Source organism: Mesoplodon mirus, assembly GCF_964341445.2.
Source record: "Mesoplodon mirus genome assembly, chromosome: 5".
Classification (NCBI taxonomy): Eukaryota; Metazoa; Chordata; class Mammalia; order Artiodactyla; family Ziphiidae; genus Mesoplodon; species Mesoplodon mirus.
Genome location: NC_138980.1, coordinates 150,215,178 through 150,241,090, shown reverse-complemented (window position 1 = coordinate 150,241,090; position 25,913 = coordinate 150,215,178). Strand labels below are relative to the sequence as shown.

The 25,913-nt window shown below is 37.7% G+C and overlaps 1 protein-coding gene across 1 annotated transcript in view; it reads right to left on the bottom strand.

The window, feature by feature from the left end:
• Positions 1–5,013: 5,013 nt before the first annotated feature.
• The window catches only part of PLCXD3 (phosphatidylinositol specific phospholipase C X domain containing 3), a gene marked incomplete at its 5' end in the record, with an annotated part of 191,735 nt that continues 170,835 nt past the window's right edge, over positions 5,014–25,913 (bottom strand). The window contains one exon of the mRNA XM_082622372.1: positions 5,014–5,180. Within this exon, the coding sequence (XP_082478498.1) occupies positions 5,027–5,180 (154 nt within the window). The 3' untranslated portion in view covers positions 5,014–5,026. The remainder of the gene's footprint in view (positions 5,181–25,913) is intronic.

Sequence of the window (25,913 nt, the reverse complement as noted above, 5' to 3'; positions counted from 1 at the left end):
GGTGTCCTGTATTCTATCTATCAACCTTAAATATGGGACAAAAATAATTGAAGGTGGAGAAAGAGAGGAAAGAAGATTGATTAATATTCCATACCAAGATCCCAGGCCCAAAGATTACAGAGTTTTGCTTTGAACATGACCACCTGTGCAGATCCTCAAATTAGTACTTAGTTTTTTATTGCTAGACTGCACATAGGCAGATAGCAAAAATTTAAGAGTGTTGCATCCTGTTTTTTTGCAAAGGGTACCACCTAATGTTGATGGGTCTTTAGTGACTCTCACAGGGCCAAGGTAGTTCATCTCACTTGAGAAGATCCAATTTTTTAAAAAGTAATGGTTTGGAGAAACAATTTTTTATGGAAAACATCCTTATAAGCAAAATGGGTTCCATATTTGGAAGAACAGCTTTAGGAATGCACTGGTTCTGTTGTTGATGGAAATGAATCTGAATTTAGTTTCTTTGTATGTTAATGAAGTTAATAAACTAATTGATGTTTGAAACTTAAAGAGCATTGGGTGTTCCACAAGCTGGACTATTTGCTTGTGGGAACTCAAATAAGTGCTAAAGCACATTTCTCATGTGATTAAAAAAAAAGGCCATTTTAAACAAAAATATAATTTCTTTTAAAATTTTAATCCCAAATTGCAACAGTAACAAAAATGTCAATGAATTAAGGCTGGTCATAATGTGCCCTTTTTCTTTAGGATAAGTTTGATTTTGTATAAGATACAGTATACTTAACACACACATACCACATACAAGCACATACTTCTGACTCATACAAATACACATTTAGGACTAATACCTACAAAAGAGTATCACATATGAAATAAAAATTGCACAGTTTTCAACTGACTTAATCAACACGTTTAACAAACTCTACAGAACATTTTATCGCTGTCATTGGGAAAACAATTTAGAGCATTATTTAAAACTGTATGTAACACAGGAGCCACCAATAAGTTATGGCAAATACAGCATTTACACCATTGTGTCACTGAAATCTAGTCGAAAAGACTAAAGTGCTATAAAATAAAATACTTTTAAAAACCTTGTTTAGCATATCCTGAGGGACACTATGCATTATTTTCTATTAGCAATTCAAAAAGCGAACACTCTACCTGTGGAGCTCTCATTTGGACTAGCAACCAAAGGTCAGAAGATTGTGTCATTGGATCATTAAAATTGTAGAACTGAAAAAGTCATGAAAACTTACATTTCCTGAGACTTCCAAACTTCCAGTTTGGAATCCTAACAGGGGAGATCCTGAATGGGTAAACTTGGCTAAAACATGTTAGAACTCAAAGAACTTAAAACAACATTAAGCGAAGACGCACGACTGTCTGTTTGTGATTTATATTTAAGTCCATCTTTGATTCTCCAGTTTGAAGTGTAATTGACAGTGCAGTTAGACTATTACTGCTAGGCATTTCTTATTTATGATGGTCTCATTTTTCATTGGTTTTCTAGTGATTTTTCTCCTCTTAAATATTTAAATATTTGAATTATGTTTGTTCCTACTTACGTAGGAGATATTAATTTTAAGAGTTAAAATGGCAATAGAATCAGGTTGAGTGATTAGAGTGCAGTTTCAGCTTGAATAATGTGTGAGATGTGCATGCTGTGTGTGTGTGTGTTTGTGTGTATGAGTACGTGTGTACACACACAGGTGCATACATACCAAACACTTTATGCTTTAATACATTCATTGTTAGGTGGCACACCATGAAACGTGAGTTTTCCCAGTATGGCTGAAAGTAAATATTGAGGTCATCATATAGAATATCCTAAGGCTTTTAAAAGATGCCTCCTCATTCTCTGCATTCATATGATTGTGTAGTGATAAGGGAGACATAAAGAATAATGGCAGGAGTATCTAAAGATTGGCCCTTCGCAATTACAGACAGGAAAGCAAACCAAAAAATGATACTCTTTGTATACTTTCCCTCATCTCAGCCACTCACTCCTTTGATTTCCTGCTGTAGATTGGGTAAAAGTTGGATTTTGTTTTTGTTTTCTTTGCCTTGCAGGACTTGTGATGGAAAAGTCTTAAGAAATAAGCAAAACAAAAAATGCACCAAGATGTATCTCCTACCATTTGGGGGTCTATTTGTAGCCCTTGTGCTCTAACTCTCTGGAAACTCAATGCCCAGCTAAGAAAAAGGAGCTTAGGCTGATGGTAAGCTCTGATTGTATACCACTAGTCCTCACCCCCTACCTCTTTATTTAAGCCCCACAGCCTGCTCCCTAAGTGTGTCCCAGAGAAGGGCCAATGGGCAAAAGACAGCCAAAGGCGTTTTCTCTCCATTCCCCTTGCAAAGGAATCCCTCCTAGTGAACTCTTCCTCTAGTGGAGGATGCATGGTTCACTTCTACCTGTTTCCTCCTTTAGAAATTAAGGCAAGTCCATTTACTCTCAGTGCCTGTTACATAGATAATGTATATACACATGGACACCAAGCATTGGCTTGGAAGTATCTTTCATCAAACAAGGTCTCTATGTGCATATCATTAATAGCAATTAAAAGCTTTCTCCAACTGAGAAACTGCACAATTAATCTAATGCTTCAGCATGTTTGTTTTTTTCCAGCACCCAAATGACAGATAGGACAAAGCTAATTCTAAGCAAACATAAGAAAGCATCTAAGTTCACGAAAATACAACATAGTTACCTCTATATTTTATTCATTTTTCATTTGTATTGAATATGTTGAAAGATCTGTTTTCTCATACATGTATAAGTTAAATCCTTGTGTCATTGCAAGTGTGCTTGGCTAAAGATCCTCCTGAGGGATGAATAATGAATAGTCAGAGAAAACCTCCCCCCAAAACAACTTCACAGGACATAAATTTCAACAAGCTATAGTCCTTTAGAAAGGATTCATATTCAATTGTATATAAAGAGCAGGTGAGAGAGACAGAAAGACAGTAAAACTACAAGGGGAGGGAAAGCAGAAAGAAAATTATATTTGTAGATAATTAATATCTAGTTTTACAAAAATATTTGAATATGATCAGCTACTCTACTTTCAAAAATCTCATCAACTCCTTCTCATACATTGTTAAGGGTTTTGGTCCTAAAGTTAAATTATTTAATATTACCTAAGTTTTCACTTGAAAAGAAGAATTTCACTGTGTCTGTCCATGACTGTGTATGTTTGTGTGTATTTGTGTCTGTCTGCCTGCACAAGAGTGGGTATATATTGATATATTTTATCTGTTGAGACATATACACACAATTGGAATGGAGATCATATCTGTTGTGTGTATATGCATGCTACTTGGTCAACCACACATACCTGCACACTTTTCATAAACGTTCTCTTCAGTATAAACAATTTATCTTCCTTCCCCCACAGTTGCTAATAAGCACTATTTTCTGATAGTGAGTATTTATAATCTTTTAATCAACTCTTGATTATTTATAATTTTGACATACGTAACCTTGGAGTCAAATCCCTTACCTAGGACTCAGAGATTAAACCACATGTCATACATCTAAATTAATTGAAAGCTGAGAGCATGCTTTTATTTCTCTATGGCCCCAATTTACATGGACTGTGTTTTCCCAGGAAACTACTGAGGTGAGATTATTTCTAAACAGGAAGATAAAATAATTCAGAATTGTATGAATTCAGCAAATTTTATAGATTTTTATAAATGCCTCACAATATTCCTGTGAAGCATATTCGTAAGGGTTATCATGCTCTTTTAAGATTGTTTAGAGATGTCAAATATCACAAAGACACCAAGGCAGAAGCAATGCTCAAATTTGCATTACCATTTTTCTTCCTTATACACCTGGACTATCAAATGGTGGATGGCAGAAACTTTCTGTGAAACTTTGGCCTCTGCCTCAAACTTGACCCTGGGGTGGGACACAGAAGTGATTTTCAATAAGTCTGCCCAAATCACATGTAATTAAGAAACTCCTAAAAATGCTTCACGGATCCTTGAGAGTTCACGGTCATAGTTTCAAAAACATTGCTCTAATTCACTCTGCCACCCTTCCATTTTCCTCAACTTCAAGTAAAAATACTCAGATTGAAGCTTCTCAGAATATACTCCTCAAAATCTGGGATTTAGAATGACATATTTGGAAATCTCAATTTGTTAGGAAAGCTTGCTCAATCTTCCATTTCTTTCTTTTCTTCTTTTTATTTTTTCAGTCAAGATAATTGTTAGAAGAACTTTTGTGAGGGTTCTTTTCAGAGTTTCCTGATTTTAACAACACTTGTCATAATTTTTTATTTACTGAGCATTTGTAGGACAATATTATTTAAGAGATTTCTGAATTAAAATGACATCCATCTCTTCCCCCACCTCCATTTTTCACTATGGAGTTGGCACTAATAGTTCTTCCACAAAAGTTTTTACTCTATATTTATAGCTGCCTTAAATAGAAATACTGTGAAACACTATTGTTTTTATATAACACAAAAATTACTGATTATGGCCACCAATATTACTTATGCAGGGAAACAGATTTGATGCATATTGTTTATGACCCAAAGTTAGTGAGATTGCAGACTACAGAATATTATACCAGGTCCCACAAAACAAGTACATTTTGGTACAACAATGTATTGATAATACAAGTTATGTTGGACATTTAATTATTTTTAAGTCCCATACAACATCTGATTAAAAAGAGAGAGCTAGAGAGGGAGCAGAAAGGTTCATTTAGAGGGTACACAGTGTAGGAGCCCTAGGTTGAAATCAGAAACACAATCAAGTAAACACTCATAAGTTACAAAAACTAATTCTGAGAAACGAAATGTACTAGTCTTTTTTTATTCCTAACACTAGAAGTAGGTTTTGCTCATCAAATGGGAAATGAAATATTTATAGTAATGAAGAGTATGATAATAATCACTGAAGAAATGGTTTCCCCCCTTTCCCACCCACTTTCATTCTTTATTCCCTCAGAGACTCAGTGGAATAGGAAGATCAGAGTGTTTATAGATAATATGCTTAATACAGTGAGTTTTCTCTATCTTATTCACTGGCACTCCAAATGGTACTATCAAGTGTTGGCTTCCCCTTCATCAAAGACATAGTTGAGCTTTATGACAGTGCTGATGAAATCACCAAGTTCTACGAAATCGGCAGTGACAATATTGATGCCACTCTCTCCTGGCTTCTGCGTGCGGACCCACTGCATCATGGCAGGAAGAGCTCTGAGAAAGGAAAGAAAAAAGAGAAGTCACAGAAGGAAAGATATTATTTTTCGAGTTCACAATTCCCAGGACTTCCTTTAGTTTTCTAAGTTATTAAAATAAATGCCCCAGTTGCAGATACAGAATGGAGAAAAAAGCCAAATGAACAATGTCAAATTCTTAACCTCTGAAGTGACTCTGCAGGAGAAATACTGCCATTCCTGGAATCCATGAGGGATTGGTTCCAGGAATCCCCACAGATACCAAAGTCTGCGGATGCTCAAGTGTCTTATATAAAATGAAGTAATAAAGTCATACTTTCTCATCCGCGGTTTCTGCATCCGTGAATTCAACCAACCCAGGATCAATTTTATGGACACGGAACCCTAGGATATGGAAGGATGACTGTAGTCACTACCTTGGTCCACATTGGACTCCATCTTTGGAGATCTCAGATGCCATGAGAATTTATAGAGAAGCTTCTCCACTAAGAAAACAATATTTTTGCACTCATATTCTAGTTTGGTATGGTGTGATCACAAACCCTGCAAAGCTATGGGGTAGTGAGGTCAGAGATGCATATATGCACTTAGCAAACATTTATTATGAACCCACTATTTTCAGCAAATATGCTGGATATTGTAAATAGATGTAAGGGCAAAACTCCCTGCATTTGACAAGTGCATGGTTTGGCGGTGGGCAGGTGGGCAAGGAAGACAATTTTAATACTGTATAGCACAATCAATGCTCATCCTTTAAACATATTTACTGATCATCTCTTCTATTCCAGACACCCTTGAAGGCACTTGGAAAACTTGAGTGAACAAAGCAGATACAAATATCCACCTGTGTGGAGCTTACAGTCTAATAAGGGAAGACAAAAGATGACTAATAATCATAAATTAATTATATCATTTGATAGGAGGGAATAAGTGCTATTAAAACACAGCAAAAAAAAAAAAGGATTTGGAGTGCATAGATAGAGAGGTGTGGAGCAGATCGCAACTTAAAATAGGTGCTTACACAGGTCCATTGACAAGCGGACATTTGTGCGAGGGTTTGAAGGAGACAAGGGAGTTGTCATGTAGAAAGCTAGGGAAAGCGTTTCAGTTACTGCCATGGCCCTGAAGGGGTAGCATGCCTAAATGTGGCAAAAGAAAGAAGAAAGTATTAAAAAATGAAGTTAGAGAAATAATAAGGAAAGGGAGGCAGATGCTGTAAAGCACTGTAGGCTATTATAAGGGTTTTGAGGTTTACTCTGAGCGAAATGGGGAGTCTTTGGAGGATCTTGAGCAGAAGAGTGTTATGATCTGACTTAATTATAAAAGATGATTCATTACCATGACAGCATAGTGGAGAGTCACCTAGCCTAGCTTGCAAAGTCAGGGAAAACTTTTCAGAAGAGCGCTCCCTGAATGTTGAGGGATTAGGAAGATTTAGCTGGGTAAGGGTGGGAACAGGGTGATGCAGTGCATTTTCAGACAGAAGAAATAGCATTCCTTCATTCATAGTCAGGAATAGGGCGTGCTTAGGAGTAGGGCATGCAGACAGATCCAGGAGATGTCAGGAAAGATGCAATATCCTATGACAGCATATTGAAGAGAAACCACTCTGACCTAAGGGAGCAGGAAAGGAGGTTGACATGAAAAAGGGATAAATGAACTGAGGTCTGAGAGGTGGTAGTGCAATAACAATGAAAGAGTGAGAAAATACATGTGGACATTAATTTCCTGGATGAGATGGAGGGAGAGAGAGAAGTGAATGGGTAGAGAGACAATGATGAAATTAAGAATTTCAGAGAAGCTACAAAATTTAAGGAAGTCTTAAAAATGTTGGAGAAATAAGAAGGAACCAGATGATAGAGGGCTTTCAGAAATGTAGACCAACTGAAAGCTGTTAACCAGGGAAATAATATGCTTAGACTTGTGATTCAGAGAGAGTGGTCTGCCTTCATTGTGAACAAATGAATGGAAGAAAGCAAGACTGGGATCAGGGCTAACAATTAGGGAGCTGTGGAAGGAAGCCAGACCAGAGATAATGGTAGCTTACATCTCAGTGGCCACAATAGATATATTTGAAAGGAACTGAGGAGATAAAATGACAACATTTGACTGGTGTGGGATTGGATGTAGATGGAGAGGGAGAAAGAAGCCATGAATCTAGATTTCTAGCGGTATTTTGGCAGGTGAGCATCATTCGCTAATCTTCGAAAGACAGCACCAAAGGCTTTCCAGTGGATGTGCTAAGTTCAGTCTGAGACATGTTGACTTTTTTTTTTTTTTTTTTTTGCGATTCGCGGGCCTCTCACTGCTGTGGCCCCTCCCGCTGTGGAGCACAGGCTCCAGACGTGCAGGCTCAGCGGCCATGGCTCACGGGCCCAGCAGCTCCGCGGCATGTGGGATCCTCCCGGACTGGGACACGAACCCCCGTCCCCTGCATCGGCAGGCGGACTCTTAACCACTGTGCCACAAGAGAAGCTCTGAGACATGTTGACTTTGAGGTGACTTTGGGACACATGAGTTGAGATTTTAATTCACAGTTAAGTACAGTTCTGATATTCAGGACATAGAGCTGGTCATGGGTCATCACATAGAAAGAATAGTTAGAGCTATGAGAGTGGATAAAATTACCTGGGAAGATAGTATAAAGAAGGACGAGAAGAGAAAATTTGAAAATCAACAACATGGGCAGAAAAGTTGATTTAATTAAAAAAAAGAGAGAAGTAGACATAGAAGTAAGATGAAAATTAGGAGCATGTAGTGTCATGAAAATAAAGGAGAAAAGAAAGCCATGCTTCTTTTGGTTTGTGAGGTTGAAGCATAGAATGTAATATGTGTGTCTTTCTCCAGACCTCAGAAAGTGTATCTAGTCAAACTTGACCCATCCAGGCAAAACTGAATCAACTGCCTTGGACTACATGCATCCTGTGGGTAATACCTTAAAAATTTGGATCCACATTTTTCAGCATACAGATAGAGGAGGACACAAGTGCTTCTAAAAGAGCATAACATTGATTTAAAAGGTCCATTGCCTTCAGAAAATAGACTGGCAGGTGGAGAAATTTGATCTTCACAGCAACAGCTTCAGAAGAGAATTCTATCTTGAAATGAAAAATCTGGATTCCTAGAGCACAGACTCAAGTGTATTCAAGTTCGTTAGAAAGATAGATGCTGTGGCAATGTGTGTGCAACCACTTGGGTTTGAATTCCATTACTTTCTCTTCTGGACTTGCTAGTGCAGATGGTTATATCTCTGTTGTGAATATAGTATCACCTTGGCATTTTAGAAAAAGCAGACACTCTTTGGAAAAAGTATCAGAACGAGTGCATTTCCTGGGAAGAATAGTTCTCTAGCAGATATACTCACCTTGAGAGGTGAGAGTTGGGGTAGAGAAGCGTGATGCTGAGGCCAATGCTGACTCTGTATTAAGTTCAACCAAGTAGCTGGCTTACCAGATCCCTAGGGTACTAGGTTTTGGGAGGCTCCTGAGCAACAGAACCCCCATTTTAGAACCATGACCATCACAGAAAGAGATACTCAGATGCCCACTACTGCTCTAAGACTGAAATTCCTGGGCCTGTATTTAGAACAACTAATTGTTATCCCCATGGAGATATGTTAGGAGAATATGAGGGCTCCTCTCTGTTTCCCTATAAAATAGATTGCTTTGAGGATTGATGAAATATCATTTTGGAATAGCTTTTAGGCCTCAGGTGAAATAGGAGTTTTACATTTAAATGCCGTTTCTCTGAGTCATGGGAATATTTCTCTTTTTCTATTCAGATATAGTTTTGTAAAGTCAGTATGATACCAAAGACAAAACAAGCAATAACACCAAGTTGAATATGAAATACTCAGACAGACTTAAGTAGAATTATGTTAAACAAAAGACTCAGTATACTGGATTAAAACTAGCAAATGCTACTGAAGTAATGATGATTATTTAGAGTGGCATTTCTTAAACTTTTAAAATTATTTCCCCCTTATGGAGCCTTTAAAAATATTTTTTTCCCTCCTCACCCTCCTTCTCAATAAAATTTTAATACCACAGATAGACTCTAAATATGTTTATAAGTTGTTTGTATACACCTGTGCTTTTTACGTAAAAAGAGTAAATTTTTTATTTGTCCTCCTGAGAATCAATTTTTATATTAGGTAATTAGAGTAAATTGAAAAGCCTACTCTGGTGGTAATAAAGTATTGTCTTAGTGTAATAATTTTCATGGTATAAGACAAACTGGTTAACAAAGACCTACTGTATAGCACAGGGAGCTCTACTCAATATTCTGTAATGACCTATATGGGAAAATCATCTAAATGAGTGGATATGTGTACACGTATAACTGAATCACTTTTCTGTACACTTGAAACTAGCACAACATTGTTAATCAACCATACTCCAATATATTTTTTTTAATTTTTAAAAAATTAAAAAGAAAAACTGGTTTAACTTTAATTTTAAAAAATCACCCATTCACTCATTCAACAAAGATATACTGTATCTGTGGAAGACAGCATTCTAGGTGTAGCTCCCTAGAGCCATTTTGGGGTTCAGACCTTCCTCACCTCTCTCCAAGAAACGTTGCCACAGCCCTGCCACCAAACTGTTTTTTCGTGCCTTTTCTACACTACAGTCACAACACTCTTTCTCTCAACCAAATGCATTATTCTTCTACATGAACACTGCAAAGTCTTCTCTCACCTACAAGATACATAGGCTCTTGATCAGTATATATGAGTCCCTCCATCCTCCCTCATGCATCCATCACACACACCTCTCTTCAGCTGCATTTGTTGCTACTTCCTACATGCTAATTTTTTCTCTAGTAATACTGAAATGTTTATGTTTTCTCCCAAACATACCCTGTGGTTTCATGCCTCTTTTTTTTTTTTTTCAGGACTTCTCTCTATATGAAATACCATTCTTTCTTTCAGTACCCTTCTTGGTCTAATTTCTGCTTGCCCTTCAAGACTTGGCCCAGGCAGCATCTCTATCCCTCAAGTCCAAATCTGGGTGAAGAACTCTTTTCTTGATGCTTTATCTCCTTAAGCACAGTTCAATAACTACACACTGCACATGGCATTCAGATTTCCCACTTCCATGCCTATTTCTATCAGCACCTGCACACTTTTCAAAAAACAAAAATCATATCATAGTCATCTAAATACCCCCTGTACTTGCCACAATCCCTGGGACCCAAAGGAAAATAGCACATTTATTGAACTCAAATGTTACCTAGAAATCCTGGTCTCAGCTGTCTCAAAGTCTAACAAGTAAAATGGATGTGAACCAACCATGACAATACAATATGGCACAGCAGACATGGACATAGGATTCTATGGGAGCATGTAGGTAAAATAATTTATTTCACTTGGGAGAAATTATGGAGGAATTTAAGGAGCATGTCACAAAATAGGTGACATATGAGCTTGGTCAAGACTTTTTAGATAAAGAAGAAGAAAGCATTTCAAGAAAAGGGAACAGCACATCCAATAGAATATGGACTGTATAGTAGATCTCCAGAACTTATCTCTCATAACAGAAACTTTGTACACATTAATCATCACCTCCCCATTTCTCCCTCTCTCCAGCCCCTGTGAACACCATTCTATTCTCTGCTTCTACGAGTTTGACTGTTTTTGATTACACATGTAACTGAGATCACATAGTATTTGTATTTCTCTGTTTGGCTTATTTCACTTAGCATAATGCCCTCCTAACAAAACTGTACTGTATACTAAGATTTGCTAAGAGGGTAGATCCTATGTTAAGTGCTCTTACCACACACACACATAAAAAAATAATAAAGGGGGCAGGAGGAAACTTTGGGAGGTGATGGATATATTTATAGCCTTGATGGTATGGTTTCCTGGGTATATACCTATCTCCAAACTCATCGAGTTGTATACATTAAAAATGTACAGCATTTTATATGTCAGACCTCAATAAAGTGTTTTTTTTTTAAAAAGCATATGGGCTTGAAAGAGAGGACATGATTAGGAAAGACAAGGTGACCAGAGAGTAGGCGCCATGGAGTTGTGGGGACACTAGGGGGACTGACTGGAATAGGGGAGGAACAGGAAGGTGTTGGGCCAGATGGTTAATGCCTCCTTTGACAAACTGTGAAGTCAGAGCTTCCCTTTATATGCACTTAAGTTTGCTGTTGATCTCGTCCAAAGAAGAGTTCTTTGATTTTCTCATGCAATGAAGAATCTCATATTAATTCCATACAAAGTCTATCATCTAATGGCACTGAAACTTGTATTCTCTTCACTTATAAATAAAGAGCTTAGGAAGTTCCCTTTGGAAGTTCTCAGATTGCTACGAGATCCTAAAAAGCCCTCATTTGCTCATTCATTCATTCATTTTTTCATATTAGTTCCACCTTTATAACCAAAAAATTGCTAGCAGAAAATTTTTTTATAACAAATTTAATCAGTTATACATATACATATGTTCCCATATCCCCTCCCTTTTGCGTCTCCCTCCCACCCTCCCTATCCCACCCCTCCAGGCGGTCACAAAGCACCGAGCTGATCTCCCTGTGCTATGCGGCTGCTTCCCACTAGCTATCTACCTTACTGTTTGGTAGTGTATATATGTCCATGCCGCTCTTTCACTTTGTCACAGCTTACCCTTCCCCCTCCCCATATCCTCAAGTCCATTCTCTAGTAGGTCTGTGTCTTTATTCCTGTCTTACCCCTATGTTCTTCATGACATTTTTTTTCTTAAATTCCATATATATGTGTCAGCATATAGTATTTGTCTTTCTCTTTCTGACTTACTTCACTCTGTATGACAGACTCTAGGTCCATCCACCTCATTACAAATAGCTCAATTTCATTTCTTTTTATGGCTGAGTAATATTCCATTGTATATATGTGCCACATCTTCTTTACCCATTCATCCGATGATGTGGACACTTAGGTTGTTTCCATCTCCGGGCTATTGTAAATAGGGCTGCTATGAACATTTTGGTACATGTCTCTTTTTGAATTATGGTTTTCTCAGGGTATATGCCCAGTAGTGGGATTGCTGGGTCATATGGTAGTTCTATTTGTAGTTTTTTAAGGAACCTCCATACCGTTCTCCATAGTGGTTGTACCAATTCACATTCCCACCAGCAGTGCAAGAGTGTTCCTTTTTTTCCACACCCTCTCCAGCATTTATTGTTTCTAGATTTTTTGATGATGGCCATTCTGACTGGTGTGAGATGATATCTCATTGTAGTTTTGATTTGCATTTCTCTAATGAGCAAAGATGTTGAGCATCCTTTCATGTGTTTGTTGGCAGTCTGTATATCTTCTGTGGAGAAATGCCTATTTAATTCTTCTGCCCATTTTTGGATTGGGTTGTTTGTTTTTTTGTTATTGAGCTGCATGAGCTGTTTATAAATTTTGGAGATTAATCCTTTGTCAGTTGCTTCATTTGCAAATATTTTCTCGCATTCTGAGGGTTGTCTTTTGGTCTTGTTTATGGTTTCCTTTGCTGTGCAAAAGCTTTTAAGTTTCATTAGGTCCCATGTGTTTATTTTTGTCTTTATTTCCATTTCTCTAGGAGGTGGGTCAAAAAGGATCTTGCTGTGATTTATGTCATAGAGTGTTCTGCCTATGTTTTCCTCTAAGAGTTTGATAGTGTCTGGCCTTGCATTTAGGTCTTTAATCCATTTTGAGCTTATTTTTGTGTATGGTGTTAGGGAGTGTTCTAATCTCATACTTTTACATGTCCCTATCCAGTTTTCCCAGCACCACTTATTGAAGAGACTGTCCTTTCTCCACTGTACATTCCTGCCTCCTTTATCAAAGATAAGGTGACCATATGTCCGTGGGTTTATCTCTGGGCTTTCTATCCTGTTCCATTGATCTATCTTTCTGTTTTTGTGCCAGTACCATACTGTCTTGATTACTGTAGCTTTGTAGTATAGTCTGAAGTCAGGGAGCCTGATTCCACCAGCTCCATTTTTCGTTCTCAAGATTGCTTTGGCTATTCGGGGTCTTTTGTGTTTCCATACAAATTGTGAAATTTTTTGTTCTAGTTCTGTGAAAAATGCCAGTGGTAGTTTGATAGGGATTGCATTGAACCTGTAGATTGCTTTGGGTAGTAGAGTCATTTTCACAATGTTGATTCTTCCAATCCAAGAACATGGTACATCTCTCCATCTATTTGTATCATCTGTAATTTCTTTCATCAGTGTCTTATAATTTTCTGCATACAGGTCTTTTGTCTCCTTAGGTAGGTTTATTCCTAGATATTTTATTCTTTTTGTTGCAATGGTAAATGGGAGTGTTTCCTTGATTTCACTTTCAGATTTTTCATCATTAGTATATAGGAATGCCAGAGATTTCTGTGCATTAATTTTGTATCCTGCAACTTTACCAAATTCATTGATTAGCTCTAGTAGTTTTCTGGTAGCATCTTTAGGATTCTCTATGTATAGTATCATGTCATCTGCAAACAGTGACAGCTTTACTTCTTCTTTTCCGATTTGGATTCCTTTTATTTCCTTTTCTTCTCTGATTGCTGCGGCTAAAACTTCCAAAACTATGTTGAATAACAGTGGTGAGAGTGGGCAACCTTGTCTTGTTCCTGATCTTAGTAGAAATGGTTTCAGTTTTTCACCATTGAGGATGATGCTGGCTGTGGGTTTGTCATATATGGCCTTTATTATGTTGAGGAAAGTTCCCTCTATGCCTACTTTCTGCAGGGTTTTTATCATAAATGGGTGTTGAATTTTGTCGAAAGCTTTCTCTGCATCTATTGAGATGATGCTAGCAGAAATTTGAAGAGCATTCACTAATATTATGAAGGAAAATATTTCTTAGTGAAATTATGTAGTCTGAAGAGATTACTAAATTCTCTTTGAATTTGTATATTGATATTTTAGTATCTATTTATGGAATAGTCTCCTTTGGTCTCCTATAGTCACATAGAAAGATGTGACTAAATAGATACTGCAATGTTGTCTTTTAAATGCCCCTCTTTTTCTTAATCTCTCATTTTCATTAGGTGCTGGATTTACAGTGTGGATTTAGACTGTTTATTCACAAGACCTCACTGACTACCAGGAGAATCATTTCAAGATAAAGAAAAATTTAAATAAAATCCTAGCACTAGTGTCAAATCTGGAGCCAGACTGTTTCTGCTCAAGTCTCAGCACCAGCATTAATTATGAGCAAGTTAGTTAACACTCTAAGCCGCAGTTTTACCATCTATCACATTAGCATATTAATGAGGATTAAAGTGCTTAGATGAGTGCCTGGCTCTCTGTGAGTGGTAATGTACTGAATATCCACTGAGTGACAGCCCCGGCAATGCCCTGCTCCAGAGTCTCAAAGAAGTAAGGCAGCAGGGAATTCTGAGGGCAACACCCAGCCATACTACAGTTGTGATGTAAAAATGAGCCTGCAGGATTTTTTTCCAACCTTCACAATTTCCAATCAATGATAGAAAGTGGGTGGGGGAGATGTCCTTGTGTATAAGGGCAAGACTGAAAATGAAGCTTTAGGGAAGTATCCTTGGAAGGGTTTTTTTGGGGGGCATATAATTGGGGCAAATATCCAAATATGCTTTTCCCATCATAGATTCTAACTTAAGTTAGCAAAAGAGCAGGTCCAGAACCAAAATTTGGTACATGAAACCTCAAAGCCCTTCTCCAGAATATGGAGCTCTCCTGAGGAAAGTCATCTTCAAACAGTTTGCAGGCTTCTTAGAGGAGAAACAGGCAAGTCTACAGGAATCAGAAAACCTTCCTCCAAGGAAGCAACAGGAGAGCAGAGATGTTGAAGCCAGGTCTTCTGATGTTCTAGCTTTGAGAAACAATTTTGAAAAGATTTAAAGGAAAAGATTTAGGAATTGGAAGTGCTGAGTTCAGTAACCCTCAGTGTGCTGACCCTGACTTATTAATTCATGTCAGTCTCTTACTTAGGATGCTTCAATCACCCCTCACTGCTTTTAGCATAAAGATAAAAATTCTTAACTGGTCTACAGGCTCTGAATAACAGCTACTAGCTGCTCCTGCAGTTTCATCTCTGGTCACTCTCTCCCTCACTGAATTCTAGCCACATCCACAGTCTTGCTCATCTTGACCAGCCTAATTTTCCTCAGGGAACATTGTAAGGGCTGTTGTTTGTTCGCTGTTTTTTTTTTTTTTTTTTCACCAAGAATACCTCATCTTCCCTGCCCCTTCACTTGACAACTCACTCACTTTTCTTTCAGGTGATAATTTAAATGTCACTTCTTCAAAACACTAGTCAGAATTGTAATTATATTTACATGTTTGATCAGCACCTGCCCCCTATCTAGACAGCAGTGGCTTTGAGGACAAAGACTGTCTGTTTTCTCATTGTTGGAGCCCAAAGGCTCAGCATAGCACTTGGCATAGACTGAGTACTCAATAAATTTGTATTGAATAAATAGATTTTATTTTTAGAAACAAAAGGTTGATTTTTAGAATAAAAGTGCATGCAGTAACATAATTCATGGAAAGACTGCTCAGTTTTCCTCACTGTGGCTATTGCCACAGATTTTAGTTTGTGAATTCACTGCTATTTTGCTGAACAAAAGCCTTTAAAAAATTAACTTGAAGGATTTCAACTTTTCTGTACTTGGCAGGTCTTACTGGCAAATTTCCAAATTGAACAGTCAATTTGCAAAATGACTTTTCCTGCATTATACGTAAAGTGTCCTGAGAGTCTGTGTTAATAATGGCAATAGTAGTCATCATCTTTCTAAGAATAAAGTTTATTAACATTAAACTTAATTAAACAGATTTCTTTATTTACTATCAATTTATTACTAATTATAATTACCTATCATTTAATTAGAATTAAGTTTATTAGGAACCCATGTCAAATTCATATTCAGGTGTGTGTGTATACATAATACTTTTACAAAAAATGCATTTTATATATGCTACTTCTCTAAATTCTCTAAACTATTGTATTTTGTGGTTATGAATGAACAATGTGGATAATAAAACACTTGAATCTTTCAGTGAATTTTATTTGAATATATTTAATCTTCAATGAAAATTTCTTTTGTTGAATGAAATAGAATCTTTAAATTAAATTAATTTTTACATAACTCTCTGATGCCCTTGGAAATAAAGATTACAATGAAATGTCAGAACCTTGTTACTGCATTTCTTAAACCCAGCCTCTCCTGAGAAATTGAGGCTTCACTGGTCTGCAAAATTTAAAATAATGATCACAGGTCTTTCTTCCCTTGGGCAACTGAGTCACTCAGGACCAACTAATTCAACTCAAGTCTGACATATTTAAAATGTGATTTCCTGTCAATCTGGCCATTTCTGAAGGCTTAGAAATTTCACTTGAAAATGTAAAGGAGAGAAAGATGAAACAAAAAGAAACTCTTTCCCAAAAGGTTGGCATTTCATGCACTGAATCATACAGTGATTGATAAAAGGCAGGGCCTTTTCATCTGTAGTTTTAAACCCCAGAAAGGGCTTCAAAATAACTTCAGGTAGATGGATGTATCTCAGAGATTGTAACTTGCATGAAGACAAGGCTTAGCATTTTTTGCTAAACCTATTTCTGTTTAGAAAGGAGCATATATGATTTATGCCTGATAAAAATAACTCATTTTTGGAAAAAAAAAACTTTTTCCCCTGAGATTGCACTCAGAGAAAGAATGAAGTCATGTGAATGATCTGCAAAACAAATGCCCTAAAATCAACTCTAGAGATTTTAGAGGACTTGGGCTTTCTTGAATAAGAGACTAAAGTCCTCCCAAGTCTTCCTATGACAAGCAACATGTACTTTCAGAACTAAATCACCACAACTATTTAGGTGTAAAACAGAAAATAATGAAAGTTACAACTAAATATATAGCTGGTTTGAATTTTTCCCTCTGTGGCCATGAAAAGAAGAAATACCTCTCTCCTTAACCTTCCCAGATTCTCTGCTCAAATCAAGTTCATACTCCATCTGTAGCTTGATAAAAACATCTGTTCAATGCATATTTATAAAGCACCTCTTATGTGCTACATATTATTCTGTGTGCTGAGGACGCCAGGGTGTTCAGAAAGAGACCCAGCCCTTGCCCTCTTGGTCCATACCCTCTAGTTGGGGGGAGAGAGATTTATGAAAAACAAACAACAAGCACCATTTATTGAAGAGGCTGTCTTTCCTCCATTGTATATTCTTGCCTCCTTTATTAAAGATAAGGTGACCATAGGAGCATGGGTTTATTTCTGGGCTTTCTATCCTGTTCCATTGATCTATATTTCTGTTTTTGTACCAGTACCATACTGTCTTGATTACTGTAGCTTTGTAGTATAGTCTGAAGTCAGGGAGTCTGATTCCTCCAGCTCCATTTTTCTTTCTCAAGATTGCTTTGGCTATTCAGGGTCTTTTGTGTTTGCATACAAATACCCTGAGAAAACCATAATTCAAAAAGAGTCAGGTACCACAGTGTTCATTGCAGTACTATTTACAATAGCCAGGACATGGAAGCACCCTAAGTGTCCATTGACAGATGTATGGATAAAGAAGATGTGGCACAATATACAATGGAATATTACTCAGCCATAAAAGGAAACAAAATTGAGTTATTTGTAGTGAGGTGGATGGACTTAGAGTCTGTCATACAGAGTGAAGTAAGTCAGAAAGAGAAAAACAAATATCGTATGCTAACACATATACATGGGATTAAAAAAAAAAGGTTCTGAAGAACCTAGGGGCAGGACAGGAATAAAGATGCAGATGTAGAGAATGGACTTGAGGACGGGGGAGGGGGAAGGGTAAGCTGGGACAAAGTGAGAGAGTGGCATTGACATATATACACTACCAAATATAAAATAGATAGCTAGTGGGAAACAGCCACATAGCACAGCGAGATCAGCTCAATGCTTTGTGACCACCTAGCGAGATGGGATAGGGAGGGTCGGGGGGAGATGCAAGAGGAAGAGGATATGGGGATATAAGTATACATATAGCTGATTCACTTTGTTATACAGCAGAAACTAACACACCATTGTAAAGGAATTATACTCCAATAAAGATGTTAAAAAAATAAAGACTATGTAAAGTAAAAACAAAAACAAGAAAAACAAACAATGAACAAACAAAAACTATCAAGTCAACTGGATTGGTGTTGAGAGAAATTTCAGTTCTGGTCCTGACTATGGTAATGTCTTTTATTGTGTTTTATAATCTTGCATAAATTATATTAACCCTGTGAGTCCCAATTTTTCCTATTTGGAAAATTAGGTGTGACCACACTTGGGGTAGACACCCCCACACAAGGTGATGATCTCTATGTGGGTACTATTCAGATGTAAGGTCGAGGTTGTTCATAACACCTCGGCCACAGCCATGAGGGCTGACATGCTCTGGGGGCCACAAGATAAGGACACAAGAGCCACTGTCACACCAGGAATATCAGGGGACTTACTGACCCTTGCCTTCACCCTAACTATCCTAGCCGCCTTCAGTTTTCAAAGGGATAGATTCCAAGTTCTCAAGAAGACATGGGAACAATCCCACCTCTTCTCATGCCTGGAAGTTTGTTAGTTTAGTTTAGCTTTGTGTTTGTTTAACAAAAAGTAATGCAGTCAAATCAAAGCAAAAGACGCCATCTGTTTCCTTTGATGATGGCAAAAGTAGCCCTTTTTATTGTGGCAAGGAAGAAAACAGTTAAAATCCATTTTCAATTAAAATAAGATCATATAAACTGCAAGAAGAATGGTGCTTAGAGTTCATAAAATGTGCTGTGTCCTCAGGCCCATCATTCCCTTCAGCCCCTGTTTCAGAATAAGCCATAAACCCTGCCAGGAGACAGAATATGAGCACAGTCAGCCCTCGATGGGACCCCAGGCTATGTGGGGACTATTCTGTCTGCTGATTTTCTAAGGGAGGGAAGGAAGAAAGAAAGCTTCATACATTCTAAACAAAGAGACCCTTCAGTGTATTAATAAGATTTAGACTGCCAATGAGCTAGACAGTGTGTTTTCTTTCAAGGGTAGAGCCTCAATATAATGAACACTTCTGTGTGGGATCAAGTGTTCTCACCTCACAGTCTCTTCCTCAGTACCAAATAGCTGCTCACTCAGAAAAAATGCTCCGGGAATCTGGGGACTCAAAGCTCAGAAGCAATTTACTTTACTCAAAGCATACAGTTTCTATCTGATGGCACCTGCCTGTCCTTTCTCCTCTTTGGAAAGATTTCCATTTGCAGAGAAAGAGCTGCTGCTCACCTGTGCAGAAAGGAAGTTTTAACATTTCTGGTTTTGCCTGGAACAAACATGTCAAGGACTATCTAGGTTTATCTCTTCACTCTCAATTGTTCCTGACTTGGGGATCCTGGATCTCGGGATAGCAGAGGTAATAATGCTGAAAGTCACAAAAGAAATCAGTCACCCATGAACTGTGGTCACACAGTTTAACTGAAATGCTGCTCTTCTTTACCGTGGGCAGAATCATTTTATCAGTTCAGGTTTAGTATTTAACCATCTGTTGCTTATTGGAAATTCTAGTGGAAATCTGCATGCTTTTAATTTTAACAATGGAGAGATAAATTATAACCTATAAAATATACATGCATTAAGAGAAGGTGGTCTCTGTGAGGAAAAATGGTGTAAGATATTCTTTGTTTAAACTGAATTATAGTTCTGTACAATATTATATAAGTTACAGGTGTACAATAAAGTGATTCACAGTTTTTAAAGCTTATACTAATAGTTATTATAAAATATTGGCTACATTCCCTGTGTTGTACTATATATCCTTGTACTTATTTTATACACAGTAGTTTGTACCTCTTACTCCCCTACCCCTATATTTCCCCTCTCCCTTTACCTCTCCCCACTGGTAACCACTAGTTTGTTCTCTATATCTGTGAATCTGCTTCTTTTTTGTTTTATTCCTAGTTTGTCGAATTTTTTAGGTTCCACATGTAAGTGAACCTTACATGTATTTGTCTTTCTCTGTCTGACTTATCTCACTTAGCACAATACCCTCCAAGTCCATCCATGTTGCTGCAAATGGCAAAAATTTCATTCTTTTTTATGGCTTAGTAGTATTCCATTGTATATATACCACATCTTCTTTATCCATCCATCTGTAGAGATTCTTGATGGTGAAATCCTGGGAACTATTTGTCCCCATCATGTTCATATATTCTCTCTCACTTTCAATAGATTTTATTGAGTACTAATCATGTAGCAATTGTTGGGGTGGGTACAGGGATGAGTCAGACATGGTCCTTGCCTTAATTATAGGACTAATTCAGGAAATACGTGAATTGTTACAAATAGAAATTGTTTAATTGCTCTGAATAGAGTTGCATGAAAACATTTGACAATGATGTCCATGAAGCCTCTTTTGGCCTCATGAACTAGCTGCTGGCCTCTTTCTTGGCACACATTCCAATTCCAAATGGAAATATTCCATGGAATCTTATATATTTATGAGGCTAAATAAAGACTACTCTTTAAGTACTCATAAGTTAAGTGAGTATTTGTTGAGTTTTAATGGACTGCCTACAATTGATACAGGGGCAGTAGAAAGAATAAGAGCTTTAGAATTAGAGCCCTATTTGAGTTACTAATAATGTGTGACTTTGGGGAAGGTTGTTTTTCACTGTAAAATGGGGATAACAATGACATGTAAACCCTAGGGTTTTTGCAAGACTAAAACAAAACAATACAAGATGGATAGGTGGTGTAACATAGAGGTTAAGAAAGAGGACTTTGCAGCAGACTGAGTTCAAATCCTGGCACTCTCACTAATACTCATGTAACTTTAGGTAAGTCACTTAAACTTTTCTAGCTTCAGTTTCCTCACTTGTGAAAGAGAATAAAAAGAGTGAATTAATGTGGAGATTAAATGAAATAGCATGCATAAAATTTTAACATAATACTTGAGTGGTGATAACTCAATAAATGATAGCTGTTACTCCATTCTTAGTGTTCATGCTTGAAGTGTCTAGTACATAGTAGACAGTAAATAAGTGTTAGCTACCTTCATTTTTCTTACTTTCAGATTACTTGAAGGCAAGTAACTCTATGAAAAAGTTACTCTCTATATTGATGTGTAGTGCCTGCTGTGAAGAGCTGACCAGATTTTCCCTTCCAGATTGAGAACACTCATCTCAGTGAGTGCTAGGAATGTTGTTGGCTGTCAGTTCTCAGCTGAGCTTCTGTCTGAGAATTGCCCTCAGCTAAAGAGTTAGTCACACCACTCAAGGTCACAAACCCTCTCTGGGGACAACCTGCATCCCATGACTGATCTTTGGGAAGGAGTGTATACAGGCACTTGCCTCAAGGTGGGACAACTTGGAAGGTTCATCCCAGCTCCAGAGCTTCCTGTAGGCTTGGCTAAGACCTTTGTTGTGACTGCATCACAACAGACCCCTCCCTCTACTCAATCCTGTTCCTGTCACTCTCCCATAGGCATGGATCCCAAGGGAACTCTGGAATAAAACTGCACACAAATCTCAGAGCCTTAGAGTCTATTTCTTGGGAAACCCAACCTACAAGTGTTCAATTTAAATGGCAAGAAATTCTGTGATCAGTGGACTTTCACCCAAGTAGGAATCAAGGGTAGCCTTTGGTAACCTTAATGAGATAGAGAAATTAAAACTACATTTCCATTTCTTAAATGCAAACAGGGTAGGTCCTATGGAGGTTTGAGGGTTGTTTTTCAAGAGGGAGAGTGGGAGAAGATCACCTGAGAAAAACTTCCTTTATGCTTAGTGCCGTGCACTATGCAGAGTCATGTGGGTACCTCCACTTACTCTGGCAAAGCAGAAAGGCTACCAAGTCTAGACTACTTAGAAATAGTGATCACATAGTCTTACATTGGTCATCTGTTAGGATTTCCCTCTGGATACCATTATGCTATGAATAATGTATCAGAAGCTCAGAACATCTAAACCTACTTCTAAAGGAAACAATTGTCATGGTCACTCTAATGGGAGACTTTTCCAGTCCAAATTGCCCAGCAGAAGCTGAGGGTGGGGTGGTGGTGGCGAGGTGGTATTTATTCCATCATAACAGCCTTTTATGTATAGTACTTTGTGCAAGTCCATGTCCCTGACATGCTCTATCAAGGCTAAATATTGTTTTAGCATCCATTTCAGATGTTCAATTTTTTTAAAAAGTCAAATTCAGAGATTTCCCATTCCTTAGAGAAAATGTTAACATGCAGAATGAATACAAACAGAATTTAATTTGATCATAATTTGCCAGGTGCTAATGTGTCTGTGTGTCTCTGGGGCACTGCAATCATGCATAATTATCAGGGGGTGATTTCTTTGACCTTTTCCCCTTTAATCAGTGACAACTGCAGGTGCAAAGGGCAGAGGAACATGTCATTTGTTCTGCAAGAGAATAAGATTCATTATGCTGTTAATTCTATAATTTCCTCCTGACAGTGGTCTTACAAAGTCACAGTGTTTTAACAGTACCAAAAGAGTGCAAAACTTTAAGTCAGTTAGTATGAGAAGAGTGCTTTCCATTGTGTTGTCTGTTGGTTATATTTTTGGGAAATCGTGTTACCTGACACTTTAAAAATATTCTACTTTAGCATTCTTTGACAACATGGAAAATTCCTAGGAACTTAAAAACATACAATAAATATTGCCAAACCATATTGGTGCCATATATGTGTATTATTTGCTAATGCATCCTCCCTCTTCCTTGTATATTTCCTCCTTGCCACATTTAGAAAAGCACCAGAGGATATCAGGTTTGAAAATGTCTCTAAGATATTTATAATCTGTGACCACATTCTCTAAAAAATGTTACCTAAACAGAGTCCCATGTTACAATGTTTCATGAGCTATTGAAAGATATTCCTAAGACAAATAAATATTCCTTTGAATATTGGTTGAATAAATTTAGGTAATAGTGAAGCCTCTTTGATGTTCACAATACACATAGTAGCATATTAAACATATTGTCATATTAAGGACATTGAGATAAGTCAAGAACTTATTCCCCTGTCCTCAAACTGGTGTTTTCCAAACTTATTTGACCCAAGAATAGTCCCAAAACTATTAACACATGGGCATGCACACACAAATACACCTTTTAAATTTCTTCCTACAAACAACCAACAGACATCTAGTGGACCTAATGTTCTACAGAACACTGTTCCGGAATTACTGTTGGAAAGCATCCTTTTCAGACTCAACTCTGTCATATGTTTCAAGGACTGAAAATTCTCACAGCCTCCTGAGTCAGACCCTCCCATCTTAAGACTGCTTCCACTATTAGAAGGTTCTTAAGTTCCCCCAGAACAAGTTTGTTCCTCTTCAACATGATATTCCTTTAAATATTTGAAAATGATTGGGATTCTCCTACTCCACCATCTGTACCTGCCCTTCTCCATCTTAAACATCCCATTTTCTTTCCTTAGATGATTCCATTTGGAACATTTTTATTGTCCTTGCCAATCCCTTCTGAACACTCCACTTTGTGTATATTCCCTACAAAAGAGTTACTTTTGGAAAATCATGCAATTTTCTAACTTAGGTATAGAGTATAATAGAGTATCTCCACCCTCATTCTGGGTACTATGCTTCTCTTATTATGGCCAAAAATTCTTTTGACTATTTCTCTATTCATGTTTCCCAGCCATTCCATTGCCATGTTTTCCTTGGAATTCTTTAACAGCTTCTTCTGAAGGAAGGAGGAAGGTATTAGGTGGTACCAATGGAGGGGAATCAGCTCTCCTTCTAGAAGAGTCAACACTAGCTTGTTACCTTACACATTCTTCTTCCTCTTGAGTTCAGGGAATCTCCTCTCTGTCACCAAAAAAGATACAAAGCATGCAGAAGGCGAGGTCCCACCAGAAATTTAAGAAGAGCCTTCAAGAGTAACATGAGGCTGGATAGTTGCTGTAGACTAAGAAACAGCAGCAGATGAGAAATATGGAAGTTTGATTCCTCTAGGAAGTAGCCCCAGCTGGCAGCAGCAACGGTATTGTCAGGGGATGTTAAACATCCAGGTGAGTCTCCACTGGGTTGTTTTAGAGTAAAGATAGCAATGAATACAGAGAAATCTAATTTTTTTCAAAACTTGGAATCATATATGCATGTGAATAGTTGGCCATGTAAATTATCTGCCTGTCTGATTAAGCCTGCACTTAGTGACTACAGAGCAGGGTTTGACAAAGTGACATGATGACAATAATGCTGCCCTTCCTCAGGGCTGGTACTCACTGTAGTTTTAATTAAGTCATTAATTAACTAGCTATTGATTCTAAGAGTCATTGAGCATAGATGTGCCCTATGAAGGAGAAGCATTATTTGCAACTGTGTCTGGTTATGTTTTAGGGCAGTGTTTGAAAATGTGGTCCTAAAAAGACACTTTTTTTAGCGGTATGCAGGCCTCTCGCTGCCGCGGCCTCTCCCGTTGCGAAGCACAGGCTCCAGACGTGCAGGCTCCGCGGCATGTGGGATCTTCCTGGACTGGGGCACGAACCCGCATCCCCTGAATCAGCAGGCGGACCCCCAACTACTGCACCACCAGGGAAGCCCACTACCCTTTTGTTTTTGTTTTTGTTTATTAATTAAAATCTCCCTCACATTCATCTAGAATGCAATAAAAATGACTCCTAGAAAGGTGAAATAAAATGCTCCCTCATGGCAGACACTATCCAGTCCTGGATTATCTCAGGGGAGGTTTGCAGGGATAGGTCTTTAAAAGTTGTTATAGGATTGATTCTGACTGGAATAGAAGAAAAATCACTGGCCATAAAGAAGGTCAGAGGAGCCTTCAGGTGGGCACATGAAGACCTGTTGAAAATTCAGAAAAGAGGCTCTGGGGTGTGTGTGTGTGTTTTCTGGGATCTCAATTAACTTCCAAAATTCTATAGAGTCACACCTACAATTGCATTAACTGCATGTTTTTATATAGATGCTGCTCTCTTGACATCTGTTAGCAGTACCTCTGTGAGATACCAAGAAGCAGTCTCATTCAGGGAACACGATGGCCAGCAGGCACCATAGTCAGCCTTACATCAGGGTATTTGCCTACAACTGAATTTTGAAATTGACTGCACACAGTGTCCTGAAAACAGATAACATGATCTTATAAAACAATTTAATTAAATAACTAGTATACTAAAATATCAAAATTACCCTACAGGCAACAAAACATATGATATATAATTGATATTATATATCAATTACCTGAAAGTCATAAAATAATGTGAATGCCAAGTGTTCTCAGTTTCTCTGTTCTAGACTAGAAGTACAATGATAAAAGAAATGCCATGTATTCTTTTTCACTCTAGACTGGAAACTTTTCTTTCAAACAACTTGAGTCCAAATTTGAAAAGAAACCCACAAAGGGAAGTCGGTGGAGAACTAGATGGCAGCCCCTGTGATGGGCACTGTCTCTGACGGCTGTATGGGCCAGCTTCTCAACAGCTTTACGAGGGAGAGGCAAGAACACAGTAGAATCTTCTCCCAAGGTGTAAAATTGTCTCTGATAGGGAACAGTTTCAGAGGGTCAGTGCTATTTTCAAGAGAAAAAAATTAATGAATACTTTTCAACTAAAAGCTGAAATCAGCAGGAAAGAACCTAAAGAAAGTTGCTTCTAATTTTATTAGGAACTCATGTCCCACTGGAAGTCATTAAGTAGAACTCAGATGAAAATATCTTCAAATGTGTGGCTTTTGTAGCTACTAATGATAGAATATATTTTATAACAGGTTTTATTCCTAGTATTCAGTTCTATTTTAGGGGATAAAAAGGGTCTGATATTTAAAAAAACAAATAGAAA